Genomic DNA, 25,632 nt, shown 5'->3' with positions numbered 1-25,632 from the left:
ACCATCCTCTGTGCTCTATCAGTTCATCCCTTCTTACCTCCTAACCCCTGGCAACCACAATTTGTTTTCTTGTCTTCATACATATGCCTTTTCAAGAATGTCATGTAGCTAGACTATAGTATGAAGCCTTTCATATTCATCTTTCACTTACATGCATTTAAGTTTTCTCCATGTCCATTGAATAATATGTGTATTCCATTATCTAGATATACTACAGTTTATTTATCCATTCACCTGCTGAAGGACATCTTTTTCTTCCAAGTTTGAGCAGTTATGAATTAAAGCTGCCATAAACATTTGTATGGACCCAAGGTTTAAGTGTATTTGGGAAAGTATCAAAGAGCATGGTTGTTGGATTGTGCTAGTAGACAATGTTTAGTTTTGTAAGAAACTGCCAGTGTCCTACAGAGTGGCTATACCATTTATATCCCAATGAATGGGATTTCCTATTGCTCCACATCCTTGCCAGCATTGGGGTGTCATTGTTTTTAGTTTTTTTCATTCTAATAAGCATGTAGTGGTATCTAATTGTTGTTTTAATTTGAAATTCCTTAATAACATATGATGTTGAACAACTTTTCATATGCTTATTTTCCATCAATTATTATTATTATTTTTTGCTGTTTTTGGCCGGGGCCAGGTTTGAACCCACCACCTCTGGAATATGGGGCCAGTGCCCTACTCCTTTGAGCCACAGGTGCTGCCCCATCAATTATATTTTTCATGAATTGTGCCTTTGGTATTCTATCTAAAATGTTGATATCGTGGCTCTGTGCCTATAGCTCAGCAGCTAGGGTGCCAGCCACATACACCAGAGCTGGAGGGTTTGAATCCAGCCTGGGCTTGCCAAACAACAATGACAACTACAACCAAAAAGTAAAAATAGCCAGGCGTTGTGGCAGGTGCCTGTAATCCCAGCTACTTGGGAGGGTGAGGCAAGAGAATCACTTAAGCCCAAGAGTTTGAGGTTGCTGTGAGCTGTAACACCATGGCATTCTACTGAGGGCAACAAAGTAAGACTCCATCTCAAAATAAATAAATAAATAAATAAAAATAAAAAATGTTGATATCCTCAAAATAATTTGCTGGGATTTTGATTTGGATTGAATTGAATCTACAGATCAAGTTGGGAAGAACTGACATCTTGACAGTATTGAATCTTTCAATCCATAAATCTGAAGTATCTTTAGTTTATTTAGTTCTTTGATTTTTTCTTTTTTTTTGAGACACAGTCTCACTCTGTTGTCCCAGGGTAGAGTGCCATGTTGTCATCATAGCTCACAGTAACCTCAAACTTTTAGGCTCAAAAGATTCTCTTGCCTCAGCCTCCAGAGTAGCTGGGACTACAGGTATTTGCCAGGATGCCCAGCTAGGTTTTTCTATTTTCAGTAGAGATGGGGTCTTGCTCTTGCTCAGCTTTGTCTTAAACTCCTGAACTCAAGCAGTTCACCCACCATGGCCTCACAGAGTGTGAAGATTACAGCCACCAGCATGGCTACTCCTTTGGTATTTTTTTAAAATTTTTTTTTATTAAATCATAGCAGTATACATTAATACTATCATGGGGTACAGTGTACTGTTTCTGTATACAATTTGAAATACTTTCATCCAACTGGTTAACATAGCCTTCACGTCTCTGTATACAATTTGAAATACTTTCATCCAACTGGTTAACATAGCCTTCATGTCTTTTTCTTAGTTATTGTGTTAAGACATTTATATTCTACATTTAGAGAGATCCTTTGGTATTTTTCATCAGAGTTTAATAATTTTCTTCATATAGATTTTATATATACATTGTTAGATTTATACCTAAATATTTTCTTTCCTGGGGTGCTAATGTCTTGGTGTGTGACACACCTTTTGGGGGCAAGACACAATTATAAGAGGGACTTTACTTAGCAAATACAATCAGTGTAACCTGATTTCTTGTACCCTCAATGAATCCCCAACAACAAGAACAAAAAAATTTTTTTAAAAATTCACTTGTCCAGTGATGTTAGGACTTTTGTATACTAGTCTCGTATTCTATAGTCTCGCCATAATTGCTTATTAGTCCTGGAGTTATTTTGGTCAATCTATATGTGTTTTTTACATAGGTAATTATGTCATCTGTGAACAAAGAGTGTTTTATTTTTTCATCTCAATATGTTTACTCTTTATTTCCTTTTACTGAATTATCGCTTTAGCTAAGATTTCCAGTATGATGTTGAACAACAGTGGTGAGAGAGGACATCTTGCCTGTTCCTAATCTTAGTAGGAAAGCTTTGAGTTTCTCACCATTCAGTATGATGTTATCTTGATGGTTTTTATAGGTGTTCTTTATCAAGTTGAGGACATTCTATTCCTAGTAAGCCAAAAGGTTTTTATCATGATGGATATTGGATTTTGTCAGACATATTTGTTGGTATGTGACTTTTCTTTCTTTAGTTTGTTAATATGATGGATTACATTAATTGATTTTTTTTTTTTTTTTTGAGACAGTCTCACTGTGTCACCCTCAGTAGAGTGCTGTGGTGTCACAGCTCATAGCAACCTCAAACTCTTGGGCTTAAGCGATTCTCTTGCCTCAGCCTCCCAAGTAGCTGGGATTACTGGTGCCTGCCACAATGCCTGGCTATTTTGTTGTTGTTGTAGTTGTCATTGTTTAGCAGGCCTAGGCCAGGTTCGAATCCACCAGCCCTAGTGTGTGTGGCTGGCACCCTAACCACTGAGCAATGAGCTCATACACATATATGCATACACACATGCATACCCATATGTGAAATGAAATTCTAATGTATAAATATTTATATATATAACATGTCAAAATGTAACATGGTATATATAATCAAATATATTGTTGTTATTATTATTTTGAACAAATTGTTAGATAAATTAATATGAAAAAATAAAAGTTTATTTTTACTATAATTTATTCATGCTCTTCCTTTCTTTATGCACATCTGAGTTTCTAACCTATATCATTTTCTTTTTTAAAACCATTTTCTTTTTGTTAATTATTATTATTTTTAATTTTTATTTACACAGATGTATTTTATTTCAGATTACTATGAGGATGTGAACCATTAGGTTACAGTGTTTGCATTTGTTAGGTAAAGTCCCTGATGTAGTTGTCCTGAGCCCAAGAGGTGTGCCATAAACCCTTACATTGTGCCCATTAAATGGGAGCATATCAGTCCCCTTCTCTTCTCCCCTTTTCCTTCTTCCCCTTCCCCCCAGCTTGAGTTGAATTGAGTTTTTGTTTTGTGTGAGCTTGCATTAGTTTCTCTACTGGTATCATGTTAGTATTGAGTACATTGGATACTTGCTTTAATATTCTTGTGTTCTCCAACTCCATCCAGGTTAATACAAAAGATGTAAAGTCTCCATATTTTTATGGCTGAATAGTATTCCATGGTATACATATACCATAGTTTATTAATCCACTCCTGGGTTGATGGACATTTAGATTCTTTCCACATCTTGGCGATTTTAAATTGAGCTGCAATAAACAATCTAGGGTAAATGTCCTTACAATAAAAAAAATTTTTTTTTTTTCTTCTGGATAGATGCCTAGTAATGGGATTGTAGGATCAAACGGAAGGTCTATTTAGAGTTCTTTGAGGATTGTCCATACTTCTTTCCAAAGAGTCTATATTAGTTTGCAGTGCCACCAACAGTGTAAAAATGTTCCCTTCTCTCCAGATCTGCACCAACTTCTGTAGCTTTTGGACTTTGTGCATTGTTATGATTTTGAGTCAAGAGTTTCACTGTTGCCCCAGGCTAGAGTGCCATGGTATTAACCTAGCTCATAGCCACCTCAGTCTCCTGGGTTCAAGGGATCCTCTTGCCTCAGTCTCCAGAGTAATTGGAACTACAGGTGCCAGCCACAATACCTGGCTATTTTTTTTCTATTTTTAGTGGAGATGGGGTTTCTATTGCTCAGGCTGGTCTCGAAATCCTGAGCTCAAGGGATCTTTCCCCTTTTAGCCTTCCAGTGTGCCAGGATTGAAGGTGTGAGCCACTGTGCTCTGCCAACCTGTATCATTTTCCTTTTCACTGTAGAACTTCTGTAACATTTCTTATAGGGAAGTCCTCTTGGCAAAACATTCCTTCAATTTTTGTCCCTGGATGTCTTTATTTCTACTTTATTTTAAAGGATAATTTTATAAGGTACCAAATTCTAAGTGGGCAAATTTTTCCCTCTCATCACTTTAAATATATTATTACATCTGTTTCTGAGAAAAAGTCATATTCATATGTAATTCTTATCTTTGCTCTTCTATATGTAAGATTTTTTTTTCCTGGCTTCTTTCAAGACTTTTTTTTTTTTCCGTTTACTTTCTGAGTTTGAATGTGGTATACCTGGGTGTATTTTTATTACATTTATCATACTTGGTGTTTTCTGTGCTTCCTTGATATGTGGTTTGGTGTCTGGCATTAATTTTGTGAAAATTCAGAGTAATTATTACTTCAAATATTGCTTCTGTTCTCTTCTTTTTCTCCTCCTTCGGTATTCTCATTACACATATTATACCTTTTATATTGTCCCACAGTTCATGGATATTCTGTTCTGTTTTTTCTTTTTACTTTTCAGTTTTGGAGGTTTCTGCTCTGTCCTCAATCTCAGAGATTCTTTTCTTAGCCACAGCTAGTCTATTAATAATCCTTATCAAAGGCTTCATTTCTCTGCTTGCATCTGATGTTTCTGCATGTGTTTCTGCATGTTGTCTACTTTTTTTTTATAACTCTGGATATGATGCTGGTTCAGTTTCTTCAAATTGTGTTTTTTATCTTTTAGTATGTCTTGTAATGTTTTGTTGAAAGGCAGGCATGATGTACTGGGTAAAGGAACTGTGGTAAATAGACTTTTCATCATATAGTGGTGAGGTGTGGGGGCATGGGAAGACATCCACAGTCCTGTGATGAAGTCTCAGGATTTTTTCTGAGTCTGTGTTCCTGGACTGTGAACTTCACCAGGACATTTCAATATTTTTCCTCTGTAGAGGGGACAGGATGGCTGGCGTGGGCTAGAGTTGGGTACTTTGCTTCCCTTACGTGGAAGGCTAGAGGGGGCTAGCTGGATATTTCCCTTATCTCAGTTAGGTTAGGTTCTGATAAAACTTCAGCAGGTTAGGTTAGGTGAAATAGTTTTTCCTGAAGGCAGGATTTAAAAAGAATAGAATGTTATGATATATTGAAAAAATGCTTTCTTTTTTTCTTCTCCTACTGGAAGCAAGAGGGATTTTTTTTCTGACATTTACTGTGAGGACCTAGTAGGGTTCCTGAGGGTAAAACGAGCAAATGTGGGAGGTCCCTTATGATAGGTGTGTCCTTGGAATCTTTAACTCTCAGAGTTGTCCACCCTGAGCATTCAGCAATTAGTCAATTATGGTTCTGGTTTTCCTGCTTGACACTGGTTCCAGTAGAAGTTTCTGTTCACGGATTTCTGCTCTGGTAAATTGTGATTCTCTATATCTGCCATCTCTCTCCAATTCTGGGGACAGCAGTTTGCTATGTGACCTCACTTCTCTGATGGATCTAAGAACTGTTGATTTTTCAGTTTTTTCAGCTTTTTAATTGTTGTTAGGATAGAATGAAGCCTTCTAAGCTCCTTGTTACAGGACTGGCAACTGGAAGTCTACTATATGTATTTTTTGTTTCTTTATCTTATCTTTATCTTATTTCTCTGCCTGGGATCACGAGCATTGAAAAAAAGAAAAATGTTAGATATTTTTGCTTTGTTTCAGAATTCATCAGAAAACATTTGTTGTTTTGCCATTAATAATGATGTTTGTTGGAGGTACTCTCCTGTTCTTAGATTGTTGAGAGTTCTCTTTTTCTCTCTCTTTTTAACTTATCAGTGAGTTAAGGTACATTATGTTGATTGGCATTTGAATCTTTAAACAATTTTGCATTCCTGGAATAAATATCTTTTGGCATTTTAAAAAATTGTTTCAGGTTACTTTGAGGATACAAACCTTTAGTTAATTTTTTTATATATTGTTAGATTATATTAGTTAATATTTTGTTGAGGATTTTTGCATCAATATTTTTTTTTTCTCATTATGTCTTTGTCAAGGTTTGTTTGGGTGGCCTCATAACTTGAGTTGGCTAATGTTCCCCCTTTTTATAATCTTGGCAAGAGTTTGTACTAGGTTGGTATTATTTCTTCCTTGAATGTTTGGAAACATTTATCAGTGCAGCAATCAGGGCCTGCAGTCACCTCTGTGGAAAGGTTATACGTTATAGAGTTAATATCTTTACCATATATAAGGTTATTTCTATTTTCTATTTTGGTGTATGTATTTTTTAGGACATTTTCTGTTTCATTCAAATTTTCAGATTTACTAATATAAAATTCTTGATACTATCCTCTTTCATCAGTGTCTTATATGTTGTCTTTATATAATATTAATGTCTTTTATTATATGTGTTAATAATTTGTTTTTCTCTCTTTATTATTTAATCAGTCTTACCAAGTTTAGTAATTTTGTCAGTCTTTTCAAAGAACCACTTTTGGCTTTGTTGATTTTACTCTATTAGACTATAATTTATATTTCATTAATGCTCTTTGATATTTTCTTAACCATCCCTTTATGGGTATTTATTTTTCTGGATTCTTTTTAGCTTTTAAGATAGAGCTTGAGTAATTGAATTTCAAACTTTCTGCTTTTGTAATGTATAAATTTAAGATTTTAATACCTGTAATTAGCTGACATACAAATTTTGAGATGATAGATTTTCATTGTAATTTAGTTTGAAACATTTTCTAATTTTCATTGTTTATCTTTGTCCCCTAGATTGCTTTAATATGTTGCTTAAATCACAATCATTTGAAGGATTTTATAGTTATCTTCTTATTACTGATTTCTGTTTTGATCCCATTATGGTAAAAGACCAGGCTCTCTATGATCTCAACTACTTAAAATTTATTTAGTCTTGGTTTATAAATCGATATGCAGTCTATTTGAGTAACTTTCCATATGCACTTGAACCGAATGTGTGTTTTGCAATTATTAAGGATAATGTTTGTTCTATGTCAATTAATGTAAGTTAACCTTATTTTTCAAATATTTTATATCTTTGTTGATTTTTCTCTTTTGAGAAAAATTCTACTGAGAGAGATATGTTACAGTTTCAACTATATAGATATATCTAATTTTTTGTCAGCTGTGTAAGTTATTAATTATGTACAATTTTGGATTGTTGGATTGACTGAACCTTTGATCATTATGCAATGCCCTTCTTTATCATTAGTGATACTTCTTGTCTTCGAGTATATTTTTCTGATGTTAATATATATACACCAGCTTTTGGGGGGGGTGGTATTTACAAAATATAACCTTTTTTTCCCTTTTACATTTAGTCTTTTTGTGTTCTTATATTTGAAGTTTCTCTGTTGTAAATAATCCAGTTGGCTTCTGTTTTCCATCATGATTACAAGAGTCTGAGTAAAGAACAACTACTTGGATATGAAAAATGAAAACTAAAAAAACTATTAAGGCTCTATACATTATTGGGCAACATTTAATTTCCAACTTACTGTACTGGAGTATTTTCATTGAACACTGGGTATTTGGTAGAGACCCAGAAAGAATACTCCTTTGTAATAGGGATACTAGTCCTTCCATAAGGACTACTCAGTCATTGTTATCACAGAACTTAAAAGCAAGTCTCAAAAGGATCAAGATAAGCTGTGATTAAATGAATACTTCTCAAAAGAAAGTTCAAAATTCTTTCAAAGAACAAATTCCAAACTCTCAGCAATGTAATATGTATGTTATCTGATATGCAGTAAAAATACATAATGAAGAAGCAAGAGAATTTAACCTATAAGCAGGAAAAAAATTAATCAATAGAAAGATAACCCAGAAATTACAGAGATCATGGATTGGCAGGCAATGACTTTAAGATAGAGCTATTATAAATATATTCAAGGCTTTAACATAAAATATGAACATAATGATGAGAGAAATGGAAACAATAAAAAGAAAATATAGGTATAGAAGAACTGAAAAATACAATATTTAGAGAACTTAAATTCAGTTACTCCATTGTAGATTAAGATAGTAGTGAATCCAAAGACAGAGCCATAGAAACTATTCAAATAGAAGAAAACAGGAAGAAAATAAACAAAACCTTATATCTTATGAGATCTGCCTGCAGAGAATAAATACTTAAATGATTTAAGAAATAATGGCTTGGCTTGGTGCCTGTGGCTCAAGTGGCTAAGGCGCCAGCCACATACAACTAACGTGGTGGGTTCGAATCCAGCCTGAGCCTGCCAAACAACAATGATGGCTGCAACCAAAAAATAGCCAGGCCTTGTGGCGGGTACCTGTGGTCCCAGCTACCTGGGAGGTGGAGGCAGGAGACTCGCTTGAGCCCTTGAGCCCAAGAGTTGGAGGTTTCTGTGAGCTGTGATGCCAGAGTACTCCACCCAGGGCGACAGCTTGAGGCTCTGTCTCAAAAAAAAAAAAAAGAAAGAAAGAATGGCTTAAAAATTCTAAATTTGTTAAAAAATATCAACTTCCATATTCAAGAAGTATAAACACAAAGAAAAGTATATACCAAAGCACATCAAAATGTGCTAATTAGCTGAAAACTAATTAAAGAAAGAAGAGTAATCCCTGGGTCATTTAAATAATGAAATAAAGAGGTACTGCCATTATAGTGAACCAGTAAATAGAATTCTAAAAAAAATTAAATTAATTGAAAAACAGATAAGAAAAAAGGAGAAAAGGAAAAAAAGGTTGGATTAAAAAATATAGAAAAACTGGGTGGCACCTATAGCTCAAGCAGCTAAGGTGCCAGCCACATACAACAAAACTGGCAAGTTTGAATCCAGCCTGGGCCTGCCAAACAACAATGACAACTAAACCAAAAAATAGCCAGGTGTTGTGGCGGCCACCTGTAGTCCCAGCTACTTGGGAGGCTAAGACAAGAGAATCACTTAAGCCCAGGAGTTTGAGGTTGCTGTGAGCTGTAATGCTGCGGCACTCTACCTACGGTGATAGCTTAAGGCTCTCTCTCTCTATATATATATACACCAAAATAGTACACTTAGATGCTTTAAACAATGATTACACTAAATGTAAGTGGACTAATCATACTAATTTTTAAAAGGTAGAGTTATCAGATTTGATTTAAAAAAAGTCTGATTAATATGCTGATTATAAGAAACACAGTTAATATAAAAGTATACATCTCTTAAAATATATAAACACCATATAAACACTAATGATAAGAAAGTTGAAATGGCTATTTTAATATCAAAATAGACTCCAGAAGATGGAAAATTATTAGACATAAAGAAAGACATTTCCTGATTATTAAAGAGTCAATTTATCAAGACGACACAACATTTCTAAATGTTTATACATCTAATAGTGGAGGTTCTAAACATATGAAATAAAGAGTTGATAGAACTGAAAAGTATTCACAAAATTGTTGGAGATTTTAACACTCCTCTTCCAGAACATGATAAAAAGAGTAGACAGACAATCTATAAGAATGTAGAAAACCTGAACAAAACTTTCTATCAACTTAATCTAATTGACATTGGTAAGGCACTTAAAGGCTTTGAATTATTCTTCTCTACTTAATAAGAAGCATCCAAAGGTAAAGCGTATACTGGGCTATGATACACATCTCAATAAACATAAAAGGATTAAATTTACAAACACATGTATTTTATGACATGGAATCAAATTATGAGTTAATTTTGGTTATTGCTGTGATTGCTTTTAGTCTTCTTCATAAATTCTTTTTCTACACCTAGAGATTTTCCAATATTTTCTTCTAGAATTTTTATAGTTTCATGTCTTAGGTTTAAGAATGTTATCCATTGTGAATTAATTTTTGTGAGTGGTGAGAGTTGTGGTTCCTGCTCCAGTTTCTTACATGTGGCTATCCAGTTTTCTCAGCACTATTAATTGAATAGAGATTCTTTTCCCCAGTGTATTTATTTATTTATTTTTTTGGCCAGGGCTGGGGTTGAACCCACCAACCAGCATATGGGGCCGGCGCCCTACTCCTTTGAGCCACATCTTTGAGCCGCCGATCCCTAGTGTATGTTTTTGTCTGCTTTGTCAAAGATCAGATGGTTTCATATCTGGGTTCTCTGTTCTGATCTTGTTTCTATTTTTATGCCAGTACCATGCTATTTTGATTAATATAGCCCTACAATATAGCTTGAAGTCTGGTAAAATGATGCCTCCAGATTTCTTTTTATTATGTAAGGTTGCATTGGCTATTAGGGATCTTTTCTAATTCCATATGAAGCATAAAACTATTTTTTTCTAGATATGAAACATGATGCTGGTGTTTTAATGGGGGTTGTGTTGAATCTATGAATCACTTGGGTAATATACACATTTTAACAAATGTTGATTGTGATAATCAGTGAACATGCTATGTTTTTCCATCTGTTTAGATCTTCCACTGTTTCTTTCCTTAGCATTCTGCAATTCTTCCTATGGAGTTCTCCTTAGTTAAATACATTCCTAGATATTTCTTTCTTTTTTTTTTTTTTTGATGCTATTGTAAAGAGTATTGTGACTTTGATTTGATTCTCAGCTTGACTGTTGTTGGCATACATGAAAAAACAATAACAGCAATAACAAAAATAAACAAATGGGACCCAATTAACTTTAAAATTTTCTGCACAAAGACACAATCCATAGAGTAAATAGACAACCTACAGTATAGGAGAAAATATTTTCATGCTATATATCTGATGAAGGCTGATAACCAGAATCTAGAAAGAAATCAAGCAAATCAGAAAGAAAAGATCAAACAACTCCATTAAAAAATGAGAAAAAGATATGAACAGAAATTTTTCAAATGAAGATAGACTAATGGCCAACAAACACATGATTAAATGCTCAACAACTCTAATTACCATGGAAATGCAAATCAGAACCTCCAGTGAGCATGGTACATATTAAAAAGTCCGAAAACAATGGATTCTGGCAAGGATGCTGAAAAAAGGGACTATTCATATACTGTTGGTGGGGCTGCAAAATAGTACAACCTCTATGGAAAGTATATGGAGATACCTCAAAGAACTAACAGGAGATGTAATATATCATCCAGCAATCCCACTACTAGTTATTTACCCAAAGGAAATGAAGAAGACATTTGCCTTCAAATGTTTATATAATTTATATTCACAAAAATGTGGAAACAACAAGAGCCAATCAATACAAGAATGGATTAATAAAATGTGGTTATGTGTACCATGGAGTACTACTCAACTATAAAAAATGGTGTCACCATTTGTAACAACCTGGATGGCACTGGAGACTATTTTCCTAAGTGAAATATCATAAGAATGGAAAAATAAACACCTTATATATTCAATACTAAATTGGAACTAGTTGGTCAACACCTGTGTGCACATATGGAAGCAAAATTCAACATAGTTCAAGTAGGTGGGGGGCAGGGAAGAGAGGATGGGTCAATTCATATCAAATGGGTATATTGCGTACTTTCTAGATGAAGGGCACACTTAGAACATTGATTTAAATTGTACAGAAGCAAACTATGATGTTGGACAATTAAGTTTATGAATTCATCCTAGAAAAAATGTTATGTAGCTAATGACTTGATGTTTCTATGGTCACTTTCAAAGTACTCCCCTTGGCCATCTGGTGACTATAGTGATATTTAGAAATGAGGATGTACATTTTCTAGAATGAGTTCATGAATTTAGTTGTCCAACCTTTTATGTAACCAAAACTTTTATACCCCCATAATATTCTGAAATAAAAAAAAATTTTTAAAACCAAATTATAAATTAATAACAAAAGGAGAACTTTTTAAATTCTAAAAATTTGGAAATTAAACCATATGCTTCTAAAAAATTGCTAAAGAAGGCTTGACGCTAGGCCTGGTTCAGTGGTTAAGGCACCGGCCACATGCACCTGGGCTGTTGGGTTCAACCCGGCCTGGCCTGCTAAAACAACAATGATCACAACAACAAGAACAAAATAGCTGGGCATTGTTGTGGGCACCTTTAGTCCCAGCTACATGGGAGACAAGCGTCCCTGCTACTTGGGAGGCAAGAGAATTGCTTAAGTGCAAGAGTTTGAGGTTGCTGTGAGCTGTGACACCATGACACTCTACTGAGGGTGACGTAGTAAGACTATGTCTCAAAAAGAAAAAATTACTAAAGAAAAGAGAACAAGGAAAATTATAAAATATTTTAACCATGATAATGAAAACCCAGCCTAATAAAATGTGTGGGATTCAGGTAAAATGGTACTTAGAGGGAAATACATAGCTTTAAATGCTAATGTTAAGCAATAATTAAAGGTTTAAAATTGACCTGTAAATTCAATCAAATTCCAGAAAGTATTATTTTTTTGGTAGGTAAATCAATTCTAAAATTTATCTGGAAATGCAAAGGACCTAGGATAGGCACAACAAATTTGAAATAGAAAACAAAAATTCTTATTCTTTGTGATTTTAAGACTTACTATAAAACTACAGCAATCAAAACAGTTTAGTATTTGTGTAAGTATAATGAATTAATCATTAGAACAGAATGCAGAATCTAATAAACACACATGAAACTCACGCAGACATTTGATTTTTAGCAATGAAGCCAAAACTCAATGGGGGAAAAGATGCTTGAACAACTGGATATTTATATGAAAGAAAATTAACTTTATCCTTTACCTCACAGCATATGCACAAAATATTGATAATTCATGATGGATTGCAGAACTAAATGTAAAGCTAAAACTATAAAGCTTCTAGAAAAAAAAAAACAGGAGAAAATCTTTGTGATCTTGGTATAGGTAAAGATTTCATAGAGAGTACCCCCCAAACCACTAATTATAAAGAAAAAATTGGTAATTATATTAATCAAAATAAAAACCGTCGCTCCTCAAAAGACATCTGTGAAAATAAAAAGGCATAATGTTGACTAGGTAAATATATTTACTACATATATTTGACAAAAGACTTGTCATATATAAATAAGTCTTGGATATATATGTATAATAGCTAGTGTAAAAATTAATATAAATATAGAAAATAATATAGCTATTTAATATGTAAATATGTACCACATAAAAGTATATGAATATATGAATACCTCTTGTAGGTCATGAAGAAAAAGGCAAGTAACCCAGTATAAAAGTAGGTAAAAATGTTTGAATACTATTTCACAGAAGATATATAAATATTAAATGAGCATATGAAAATATGCTGAGTATCTTAGTCATTAAGGAAATATAGTTAAATTCACACTGAAATATCATTCTAAACTAAGCATATTGGTGAGGATAGGAAGCAATAAGAATTTTCATAAATTGTTGATGGAAGTATGAAATGATGCAACCACTTTAGGAAACTTTTTGGCAGTTTCTTAAAAAGCCAGACATACAACTACGCCTCTACGCCTCTTTCAGAGGAAATGCCTTTTTTTTTTTTTTTTTTTTTTGAGACAGGATCTCATTCTGTTGTGCAGACTGGAGTGTAATGGTACAATCATAGATCATAGCTCACTCCAACCTTGAACTCCTGGGCTTAGCCTCTTGAGTAGCCAGGATTATAGGGGTAAATTTTTTTTTTTTTTGAATAGAGTCAGGGACGCAGTAGTTATACAAGCTGTTCTTGAACTCCTTCAAGGGATCCTCAAGGCCTCCCACAGTGCTGGGATTACAGGCATGAGCCACTGTGCCCACCAGAAATTTCAGTTTTAAAGGGGAAAAATAGGTACCTATTCATAAATGGACTTGTGAGTGAAATTGTTTGTTAGTTTATTTCTAATAGCCCCAAACTGGGAACACCAATATGTCTATAAACAGCAGAATGGGTATATAAATTTTGATATATTCATAGAATGAAAATCTACCCATTAATAAGAAGGACTAGACTACTAATATATACTGCAACATGAATGAATCTCAAAAACTTTATTCTGAGTGAGTGAATCCAGACCCTAAGAAATACATATTGCATACTTGCATTTTTATGAAATTCAAGAATAGGCAGATGTGTTTTATACCGACAGAAGTCAGATCAGTGGTTGCATGAATCCAGGGTGATTAAAAATTGAACATGAGAAAACCCTTTTTGATAATGTTCTGTATTTTCGTTTGGGGGTGGCAGCTACATGAATGTATAATTTGACAAAATTTACATTTAAAATGTGTACTTTTATTATGTGTAAAATGTGCCCCAATATAGTTAAATGTAGTTAATTTTTTTTTCTTTTTTTGGAGGCAGTGCCTTGTTCTGTCACTGAGGTTGGAGTACACTGGCATAATCACAGCTCATTGCAGTTTAGAACTCCTGGGTTCAAGGGCTTCTCCTACCTTGGCATCCTATCCTCCTGCCTTGGCCTCCTAAAGCACTGAGATTGTAGGTGTGAGCCACAGTGCCCAGCCTCAATTTAGTTAATTTAAAAACAAACTAGTTTGTCAATGTTGACACACGATAAAAGTGATTTGTCAGGGGGTTTATTGTAGCACTTGCTGTGTGCAGAGTTCTGGATTAAACAATGTGGAAGAAACAAAGTGGTATCAGAAACATTCCCTGACCATCAGAGAACTTAATTATTTAGTTAGGGTAATGTGGTATAAAAACTTGATCAAATACATAATCATAAGGGTGTTGAACATTGATAAATAGTAGCAGAGGTAGATGTAAAAGAGTTATGGAAGTCAGAGTTAAATGAGTTGGTAGATGAAAAGAATATAAAAAAAGTACAGTGCCTGACAGATAATATGTACTCGGCAAGTGTTAATTACTTTGCTTTTCAGAGGATGAGTATTTTTTTAAAGTGATGAATCAAGGCATAATTGAGGAGGTGGCATTTGATGTAGGCACTGTAGAATAGGAGAGTTTTTCATAAATGTCAAGAAGGGGAGAGACATTCAGGTTGGTAGAATGTAATGATCAAAGCAATGAAAGTGAAAAAGCACAGGTGTATAGAGAGGAGTGAGACATGCTCGGTGTACTCATTTGAATAGAATGAAGACTTTCCTATAGGTGGAATGATAGGAAATTAATCACTAGAGACAAACTATGGAAGGTCTTAAAAACTCACTCGGGAATGTAGTCTTCTACATTGATCTTTTGTGGATTGTCAATGTATGAGTAAAACAGATAAGAAGGGCTATTTTTTACCACTAAAAAGTTATTTTATAATTTAATCGTATTAACTACAAAGTCAACTAACCAGAAGCTATTCTGAACCCAAAACTTTGAAATTGAAGGTTGTTGATATCAGATGGAATTTTTTTTTTTTAATGAGTCTCAGCTTTTACTTTATATCCGCTGTATTTTCTTTTGGTTGCTTCATGTTCGAAAAAATCCTAGTCGATATAGATAAATAATCAAAAATAGCAATAGTTTACTTTCAAGTCTTTGCATGTCTTTCAATAAAGGGGGAGATTTCTTTTAAGATATAGTCCTTTGTAGTTTAACAATGAGGGTATGTTCAGAGAAATTGTTAAGTGATTTCATCATAGTGCAAACATCATAGAATGCACTAACATAAGCCTAAATGGTGTAGCCTGTTATACTCCTAGGCTATGTGGTATAACTTATTGCTTCTAGGCTACAAATGTGTGTAGCATGTTACTGAACTAAAAACTATAGCAATTATAGCCCATGGTAAATATGTGTATATCTAACATGAAAAGATATGGTCAAAATACGATATTATAATCTTAAGAGACCACTGTCATGTATGCAGTCTTTAATTATGTAGCTCATGATGATGCATAATAAATTCTTTATTTATTTAGTATTTTGTAGAGACAGGGTCTTCTTATGTTGCCTCAAGTAGAGCTGCCTTGGCCTCGCAAAGTGGTGGGATTGTAGGCATGTGCAGTCCTATTCATGTTAGTACAAGTTAATGCTTTGGTGGTTTCCAGATGGTTAAAATATAGAACTTAACACATGAGTGTATGTGACACTTTCAGTTATGTTTTTCATATTGTTTAGATTTTTTTTTTAAGTTGCAACTTGTAAAAACTCAACTCAAATTAACAGGAGTACATTGGTTGCCTTACAAAAAAATCCAGGAATAGAATTTGGCTTTAATTTTTTCGCATTTAATGTGCTAACACGTATCTTTACATAATATAAAGGGTTTTTATTTTCCCTCAGTTCCTTTCCTTTCTACTTTTCTTTGCATTTTTGGTGTTATTTACTTTTATTGTAGATAGGCTGTATCTGTCTGTAAGGTAGAGTGGTCATAACAATTCCTAGCCCAAATGTTCAGAGTATCCAGTCTGGGGCTAAGAGAGCTCTCCCAATAGTTCCAGCAGAGATTTCTGACTGGGTCAAATTCCTGTTTAGGGATCTAAGAGGAGGAATAGAAGCAGGCAATAGAAAACTGTGATTGACTACTCCATTAAGACAATATTGGCATTCAGAAATACTTTCCCAAAGAAACCAAAAGAAGGAATGTACAACCCACTACACACACAAAAATTGTTTCTACAATCCAATATGGTTTAAAAAAAATCAATTAAATATGTATTTTAAAGAATAAAAATACTGTGTGGTGGCATCTACCTGTAGTTCCAGCTACTTGGGAGGCTGCAGGACTATCACTTGAGCTCAGGACTTTGAGACCAGCCTGGGCAAAATGGAAGGACTTCATATCTAAAAGGTAAATAAATAAAATAAAATAAATAAAAATAAACAACTATGGAAGCCAAACAGCAGGATCAAAAAATAGGGTGTAGAAAATGTGTAATGATATTTTAGCAATATGTTTAGGGTTTAGGTATAATTTCCAGTTAGACTTTTTTTTTTTTTTTTTGCAATTTTTGGCCCGGGCTGGGTTCGAACCCACCACCTCTAGCATATGGGGCCGGTGCCCTACTCCTTTGAGCCACAGGCACCACCCCCAGTGAGACATTTTTATTCCCTTAAAATTGTAGCATATTTGAAGGCCTCATAGGCAGTAATATACAGTGGGAAACTAAGGCTTTAAGCTGCATGTGTACACTTGCTTCCTATAGGTGAAAATGAAGCCCATTTTAGAAGGAATTATCTTTCTCATTCAATAGTATTTTTAAACAACATCTTCCTGATTTATTAGTGGATGATATTCACAAAAGGAAACCTTTTAATTCAAAGGATGTAAAGCAGTATGGAAAAAGAAATATGGAGGATCAGGAAGAGACCAGCATCATTGAATATGTATAGGAGAATTGGCTATTGACTACCATTGCCTTTCATTGCAATATCTTGAATTTTTAGCACCCCTCTCTGAAGAATGAGTATTTTATTTCATATCTGAAGAAATTAATAGTAAGTCTAAAATTATTCATTTTCCATTACTGTTTGCTATAATACATTGTAGAGACTATAAAACTCATGTTCAAATAACGATTTAAATAGTCATATCAGTTAAACAAGCACTAACTGTAGTCAGGGCTCTGTTACAACCTTTTGACCTTCTCAAGACTGGTAACTTCATCATGGCTCTGTTTCTTCATTTCTGAAATGAGAATCTTGGTCTTAATGATCATTGAAGTCTCTTCTAGCTCCAGCAGTAGGCTGGAAGTTTCTGAATCACCTGCTGTATGTTTCTCAGTTTTTAGCAATTATGATTTGAAGGAAATGTGATAAGATTTGGTTTTGAATAATCCCCATTTTAGAAGCTAGGCAGTGTTGGAAAGCAGGTAGAGATACCTCTTACCTGCCCATATTGAACATGACTTCCATGAATGTATGTTAAGTACCAGTTTTAAGGAATGTCTATGAAAAATTATCAAAGGCTTTGGTAGATAAAAATAGTGTGGAGAGAGAATATGGAACCAAATATGGTGATGTCTGTAAGTGTATTTCTGGCGGATTTCAAATGTGGGCTTTTCTTTCCCTTTGAACATGCCAAAATCTTGCATCTAACAGTTCTAATGACATTTCTGTTCTCTCTCTCTCTTTCTCTCTCTCTCTCTCTCTCTCTCTCACACACACACACAGTATATTATCTAGTAAAATGGTTGTGGAATTAACATTTTTCCTGGAAGGAATGTATCTGATTTAATGACCAAATCATTTTAAGGCAGCACAACAGAATTTCACAGGAACTAAATCTATTTTTTCACACCGATCATGCATGTTTTACTGGAGCATTGAGTCATTAGCATGTTTATAATGGTTCTAATTTAGCACAACATTTTCTGAATTTTATCCTTGAGTCATTTACAAATTGTTCATATTGAATAAACAAAGGAAACAGATTGCATTTTATACTTAGTAATTTATCTGAAAGAAGAGGGGAGGGTTAATTGTTTTAAAGTTTTGGTCTGTTTGGGGAAGTGAGCCTGCTTTTTCAATGCTCGGGATAAATGCCATTTCTCATCTTTTTGGAGATGGGGGGGCGGTTATGGAGGAGTAAAATGAAAAATTAGGACCAGGACAAGATTGGCCACTCCCAGAGGGGAGTGTGGAGCAAAAGGGGAGCTGGCACGAGATTATCCAAAACAGTTGGTGCATTCCTTAATGATCAAGTGCTTGAGAAGTCCAGCTCTTCCTGGCAGAGCATCTGTGTTGATGTTTATATCATTGCCCTGCTGTATGGGAAAGGCATGCTTTCTCTTGCTGCTTGGCTAAAAATAGGATGGAATATAGCATTGTATGAGATATTTTAAGATAGCAAAAACATTTAAGAGGTTAAAGGTTTGATTTTTGGATCAAAAAGATCAGTGATACAATTCCATGGTGTTACTTGCATACAAAATTTTATCTAGTTTGTTAGTGATTCGTACTCTTGGTTAGGGGAGTTATTCTATATAGATTTATTTGGTGCAGTCAGAAAAACCCACTCTGCTGTCTTTTCTGTCAGTCTCCTCCAGCATGAAGAGTAGGCCTGAAAACAGCCTCTATTTATACCCCCTGTTCGTATTTGGAAAATCAGTTGTTTCATTTGAAAGTGAGAGAGAGAGAAGGAGAAGGAGGGAGAGGGAGAGAAAGGAAGACAGAGAGGAGAGTACAAACAGTCGTCAGGGAGTGTGCTTTGTACGTTATAGTGACTTCAAAATAAAACTGGCACATTTTAGTGTCTAATTATTTTTAGTGAGCTTGGAGGGTTTTAATTAAAATTTAAGAGTGCTCTTCAAGCTCTCCACGCTCCAATTTTATCCTACTGTATTGTGGAGCACTTGCCACTGTGGAAAAATGTACAGTAACTGACATGTGCATCTCTGTTTCCTAATGAAAAATGTGGGATAAATAATTAGTGGGGTGTATAGGCATATATTGTTGGATTTAGTTGTAAAGCAACATTACGGACACTCATGATAAGCTATCATTGTTCTTGGATATATAGAAAATTTATTGCATTTGAAACGTATGATTCCTATGGTAAAAGTACAAGGAATTGCCTTACTATTAATATTTTCTTGAAAGACTTAATAAAACTATAGGAAACCTGCATACTGGGTTAATAGTCATTGTTTTTCTGCACTGATATTTTAAAGATATTTTTATGTCATGTTTCTAATACTTCAGCATTTCTAAGTTTAAATATCACTTTGAAGTAAAAAGAATAACAAATGTTTAGGTACAAGTAAACTGTTTTAAAGTATAATAAATGTTTTTTTCGTTTTTTCCTTTTTCTCCTGCTTTTATTTTAATGATGACTTATTTACTCTCCCTGATTCATGTGAAAGACCTTTGTTATGTATAGAATAGCAGTTAATACTGCTATTGCTTTGTCTAACGAGGGGTAATTAATATTGTTCCTAAAGTATCTTATAGATTAGGAAATAAATACCTCACAGAATCTCACTTGGCATTTCTCTTACATCAAGAAATTATTAGTAGGCAAAAATATTACTGAGTCTCCATAAAGCATTTTTTACTTACTTGAAACCTAGGAACTTATGGTGCAGAAAGTATGCAGGGTATTTAAAAAATAAAAGAGTTCTGAATTGTTCTTGGATACATAGAAAATTTATTGCATTTGAAATTTATGATTTCTTTATTCTTTTGGAGGAAGTTCTTGAAAGAAAAAGACTTACATTTGCAAAAGAAAAGAAAAAATTCAAAAACTATTTGTTTAATTATCGTGAAGTCACAATTTATAGGGGTCCACCACCTAGCCTGCAGGGCACATGCAGATATACGAGGACTTTTTTACTTATCTGTTCTGGCAGGTACCGCGAAAATTATGCATGGATTTTTTTTTTTTTTTGCTCATCAGCTTTTGTTAGTGTTTGAGTATTTAATGTGTGGCCTAAGATAACTCTTTTTCTTCCAACGTGGGGCAGAGAAACTAAAAGGTTGGACATTCCTGCATATCCTTGCTTAAAATATAGAGAACCGAAATCTAGCTATTGATTTTTGATAGTAATGTTTTAATTGCATTATTATAAACATTAAACAAGATAAATATAAGGTCCTTTAGTTCATTAAATAAATATTGGTTAACGAAAGAAATTATTTCAGGACAGGAATTAATTATGCATTTTCCTCTTTACTACATTAGCTTTATGATTTACATTCATTTTAAAATATTTACATATTATTGTGACATTTATTATGCTATAATGTTGTGATTCTTTGTCTCAATTTTCAGACGAGATTGGGTGCATTCAGGGTGGTATGGCCGTAGACTTGTCTCAATTTTCAAAAGTCATTTGGTTCCTTTTCCATTTTCAGTTGAAGACAGCTCAAATACACTCACCTTTTTTTTTCTGTTGACAATTTTTTAATTTCAGATTAATATGAGGATACAAACAATTAGGTTACAATGTTTGTGTTTGTTAGGTAAGGTCCCTGTTGTAGTTGTGTCCCACACCCAGGAGATGTGCCATATACCCTTACATTGTGCCCATTAGTTGGGAGCGCATTGATCACCCTTCCTCCCCTCCTTGCTCTGCTACCCTCCCTCCCTCCCCCCCAACTTGAATTAAATTGAATTTTTTTCTTGAGTACACAAAACTTTAAATAGTCAAACTCAGATAGCAAAATTTACTGCATATTGTTTTACTATTTTGACAATGGTGGTACCCTTGTAACTACAATGGTTTTAATTGTTTTAAAATTAATTATGTAAAACATATTTATTAATTACTTTTTAATTGTTTGTAACATCTGAGATTTTATTTATTTATTTATTTTTATTAAATCATAGCTGTGTACATGAATGCAATCATGGGGTACAGTGTGCTGGTTTTATATACAATTTTTTTTAAGAGTTTGATTTTTTTATTAAATAATATACACATAGATCATGTATACATTAATGCATTTATGGGATTCAATGTGCTGATTTCATATAGAATTAGTAACACATCACACTGGTTAATATATACCTCATCTCATTTACTTAATTATTGTGTTAAGACATTTATACTCTACACTTAATAGATTAATTTTATATACAATTTGAAATATTTTCACCAAACTGGTTAACATAGCCTTCATGGCAATTTCTTAGTTATTGTGTTAAGACATTTATATTCTACATTTAGAAAGATTCACACGTACCCTTGTAAGATGGATCATAGGTGTGGTCCCACCAATCACTCTCCCTCCACCCATCCTTTCCCCTTCCCTCCCCTCCCTCTCCCCCTTCCCAAATATCTTGAGGAAGTTCATTCCTTTTTTTTCCCTTTTGGAGTCCCAAATGACTACCGTGTTAAAGCTGCTCAGCATGTTCTTACTTTTTCCATGTATGTAATGCAAACTGGCCTTTATTTTTGCTTCTTTGGTTTTTGCATTTGTGCTGGATCAGAATAAGATGAAGTTTGACTTTATCAAAATTACCTCTGTAAAACTAGTTTCCTATTAATGTAGTTGAAGGATATAGCAAGGGTGTGTGTGTGAATTTTTGCTTTTAATTTGTGTCCTTACCTGGATATGCTTTTGAGTGAAAAATTTGAAAATACAAATTTTCATTTGTAACTTTGTATCTATTACATGTATGCTCATGTCAAGCTAGAAAACTTTCCATAGTGCCAATAGTGTTCTCTGCTTGTACAGAACTTTGTAACAATATACTTCTGTTCTTTTTCACTAATCTTACTTGTACCCTTAGAGGTTTAGCAGTTAGGTAATTAGGAGAGAAAGCAGAGACTTTTTCGAGAGATTTTTCTCACAGTTTTGAGTCTTCCTGGAATCTCTCTAGCATTGAGATTAAAAATTGATAAGGTTGTATGTAGTGACTTTTATTGTCCTAAGATAAAGGCAATCAGAGATTATTATTAAATACTTTCATGACTTTAAGTGTAAGCATGCAAAGGTTGCTTTATTTTTTCTTCTGGTTTCTTCTGTTGAAATGGGAACACATATTGCTAGATTAATTCAGCATTATAGTAAGGATTAATTTCTAATAGGAATGTGAAATGCTTTGAAGTTATTAACCATTTTGTTAATGAGTAACTTTTATGTAAAGTTCTGTTAACATAGTTTGATTTATGTTTGAAGTATGTATTCCTGTTGTCTGTATAATTCTGTTTTTCTTCCATGAAGTTTCAGCATTTTTTTCTTGGAGCTCTAAAAGATTTCAGCACTATTTATAGAAATGAGCAATGTATTTTAGCCTGTTTTATATCTAGTGTTTATTTACTCATAGTATATGGGCTTGCTCTGAATTTGTGATCATTACGAATAAGTTGGGCTTTTCTCTTGGCTATAATACTAGTATTTGCTCTCAACTCAAATTAAATTAAACCAGTTGTGTTTTTGCATTTGTATCGATAATAAGTTAAGTACAATGATATAACATGGATAAAAGTGTTAAAAGATGTAACAAAATTGGGAAGGATATGGAGTTCAAGACTTCTTAGTTATTCTTATCTAGTATATAATGTTGCATCAGTCTCTCAGAAATTCAAACCTGATTTGAGAAAAAGTAATCTCTGACAGACATGGCTTTGAAGATTTGCTTCTTAAGTCCTAAAGTTAATATTATCTTTTTTTATGACTTTAGCATAAAAACAAAACAGGTATCAAACAAAATATATCGTTTGGGCAATTAAATTCAATCTGAATATTTGTATATGCAAGTGGATATCATTGGAATTCCAGGTCAGGCAGAATCCAATTTTTGAAGCACAGTAGTAGATCACTTAAAAAAATAATAGGAAAGAATGGAAGAAAGAAAAAAGGAAGGCAGGAAGAAAGGAAAGGAGGAGGGAAGAATAAGAGAAGGGGCAGCAATATTTCACTTAATAAAATGAAGCTGCCTTCTTTTCAGAAAGAACTTTGGCTTCTCTGATAGCAGCTAGTACGGTTGTTCTTCATCAGCCAAAGGTCTCCACAACACACGGGTCTGGATTCCATCCATATCTTGATTGATTGATTGTGTCATGGATAAACGTTAATTGTTTTCACCAATACTTTCTAACCATGCAGTGGTCTTCTCATCTCTGAACCAGGGCTCACTGTCTTTTTCTGAAGCTTATCTAGCTTCTAAAGCCCTTGAGATCCATCTTGACCTTGCTGTCATTCTGAAAAATTCAAGGAGGATTTAGAAGCTGGAGAATATATGAAAGGGAAAATGCTTGAAAGAGAAGTACTGATATGAGAGAGAAAGGCATTTGGAATTGGAGTAACTATTTAAAATATAATTTTAAAAGAAAGTTATCAGAACTCTGACACTGGAATGTTGTTAAAGTTTAATAGGAGTATGCTTTGCACTAAGGATTTAGTATTTAAATCTGCATTCTCTTTTGGAAACATGAGCTATTTGTTAAGATTGAGGTTTAAAAGGTACAAGTAAATAGTTGTAAGCAGTAGCACTAGTTGCAAACCCATCTGCATAGAGAGAAAAATAACTCACTGAAAAATTTTTGACAGTTATTAGGACAACTTAAAAGTTTGAATTCTTTCTATGAATCATTGTAAAAACAAGTGTAATCACTGTGTATAATCTAGAATGTTATTTAGAAATGCAGTAGGGCAAATAATAAATAGTTATTTAAATAGCTATTTTCTTTAATAAAGACATGCTCTGCTTTTTGATATACAACTTTTAGCAGTTTTCATTGCCAGGGGACAGAGAACATCTTAAGTTTATTTTCTTCTCATTTTGTCCTAAATGGATATTTTACAGAAGGCAGGTTTCTTTTTTTAAGGACTAAGTGGTTAGAGATTGATTGGCCTCTTCTCCCTTGAAGATCCGTCATTGTTCCTGGCATAGCACATAAATTTTCTTTGGACTTTAAAAAAGTCACCTAGGTTAAAAGGAATATCTCAAATTAAGCTCACCGAGGAACCTCCTTTTCTGTCCTATAGTCTAAGAAATGACAAATGCCAATTGAATATTACTAGAATGACAATACTAAAATAAGATTATTGAGAATTTATCTTTATTTCCCTGGACAGTAGTTTAAATGATCTTCTGTTAAAAATAAACCTAGTTGTGGTATTTTATATTAGAGAAATGTAATTGTCTATATCCTAGAGTTAAAAAAAAAGCAAGAAAAATAGCTTTGTGCATTTTTAAATAGAGATTTTCTTAATAAAATGACCTTCTGAATTTGTAATATACATATATTTTTAATGCTCACTTTTGTAATTTAACAGATTCCTCATGCATGGAAAAGCTACTTTCAAAAGATTGGAAGGAAAAAATGGAAAGATTAAATACCAGTGAACTTCTTGGAGAAATTAAAGGTACAATATAAAAAATATCAAACATATCAATGAACAGATATTGTTTTATGTAACAGTATATTTGCTGATCTGTACCATAACACTAAATTCTTGCCTCTAACATGTGATTATATATGAGAAGATAAATGTCTAGTGTTTCCCTGAACTTCCATTCTTTGTAGTGTTGACAGGATGAAATTTTTGCCTCTTTTTGTATTAGTATACAAATATATAACTTAGAAAATATACTGGCTCATTTATTTGCTTAACAAAGAAGTATGAAAAAGAAAAAAAGTTATGTCAAACCATGAGCAGATTAAATCAAAAGATAATCCTACTTCTTTCTTTTAAAATCATAATAGCTTGATTTATAAATCTAAATTAATTGCATCCCTTCTGAAGGAGTTTATAGAATTTGTTGTATATAATGATTTGTGGGTGGATTCTGACCTTGGTTTGAATCTTAACTCTGCAAGGATCTTTGCACAAGCCACTGAACTTTCCTATGTTTTATATTCCTCATTTCTAAAATGAGGGTAGTAATAGTACTTATTTCACAGGCTCATGAAGAAAGTTAATATAATACATGTAAAGCTCTTTGAAAAGTATCTAGCATTCAAGGTATTCATGAGTGTTAAGTTGTAGTACTTGCCATTATTAATACGCTAAGGGGGTCATATGTTGATAATCTCAAAACAGATTTCATGGGATTTAGCATTTCTTGATTTCTGACTCAGATGAGGGTGAGAATCTTTATTTTTGAATATATATGACTGTTGTTATTATTTTTTAACATGTTAAGAAGTGGACAATCTCAGTCCATTCTAGTATTAAGTTAGCCTGTCAGTGAAGAGCTATACTTATTCCCTAACCAAACTCTCATTGATTCATTTATGGTTAACGGACTGTTTTACTAGTTTCTTTTGCATCATAAGTTGAATCCATGATCATTCATTAATTCTACTAGTCATCCCTTACAGACAGTCATCACTATGATAGGCACTAATAATTTGGGAACTTAATAGCATTAGTTTTATGAATTTATTGAACAACTTTAGGTAA

General features: G+C 33.6%; 1 protein-coding gene across 3 annotated transcripts in view; it reads left to right on the top strand.

Annotated features, from left to right (window-relative positions):
- The window catches only part of SOX6 (SRY-box 6), a 499,579-nt gene that overhangs the window by 227,522 nt on the left and 246,425 nt on the right, over positions 1-25,632 (top strand). For all 3 annotated transcript variants that reach the window (XM_003781136.3, XM_003781135.2, XM_003781137.2), the window contains exon 4: positions 24,502-24,591. In XM_003781136.3, the coding sequence (XP_003781184.1) occupies positions 24,502-24,591 (90 nt within the window). The remainder of the gene's footprint in view (positions 1-24,501; positions 24,592-25,632) is intronic.

The sequence above is a fragment of the Otolemur garnettii genome, unplaced genomic scaffold (assembly GCF_000181295.1).
Source record: "Otolemur garnettii isolate 467f Iridium unplaced genomic scaffold, OtoGar3 scaffold00001, whole genome shotgun sequence".
In the NCBI taxonomy this organism is placed as follows: Eukaryota; Metazoa; Chordata; class Mammalia; order Primates; family Galagidae; genus Otolemur; species Otolemur garnettii.
The sequence above is the reverse complement of the archived record's forward strand: the minus strand, read 5'-3'. Positions and strand labels throughout refer to the sequence as shown.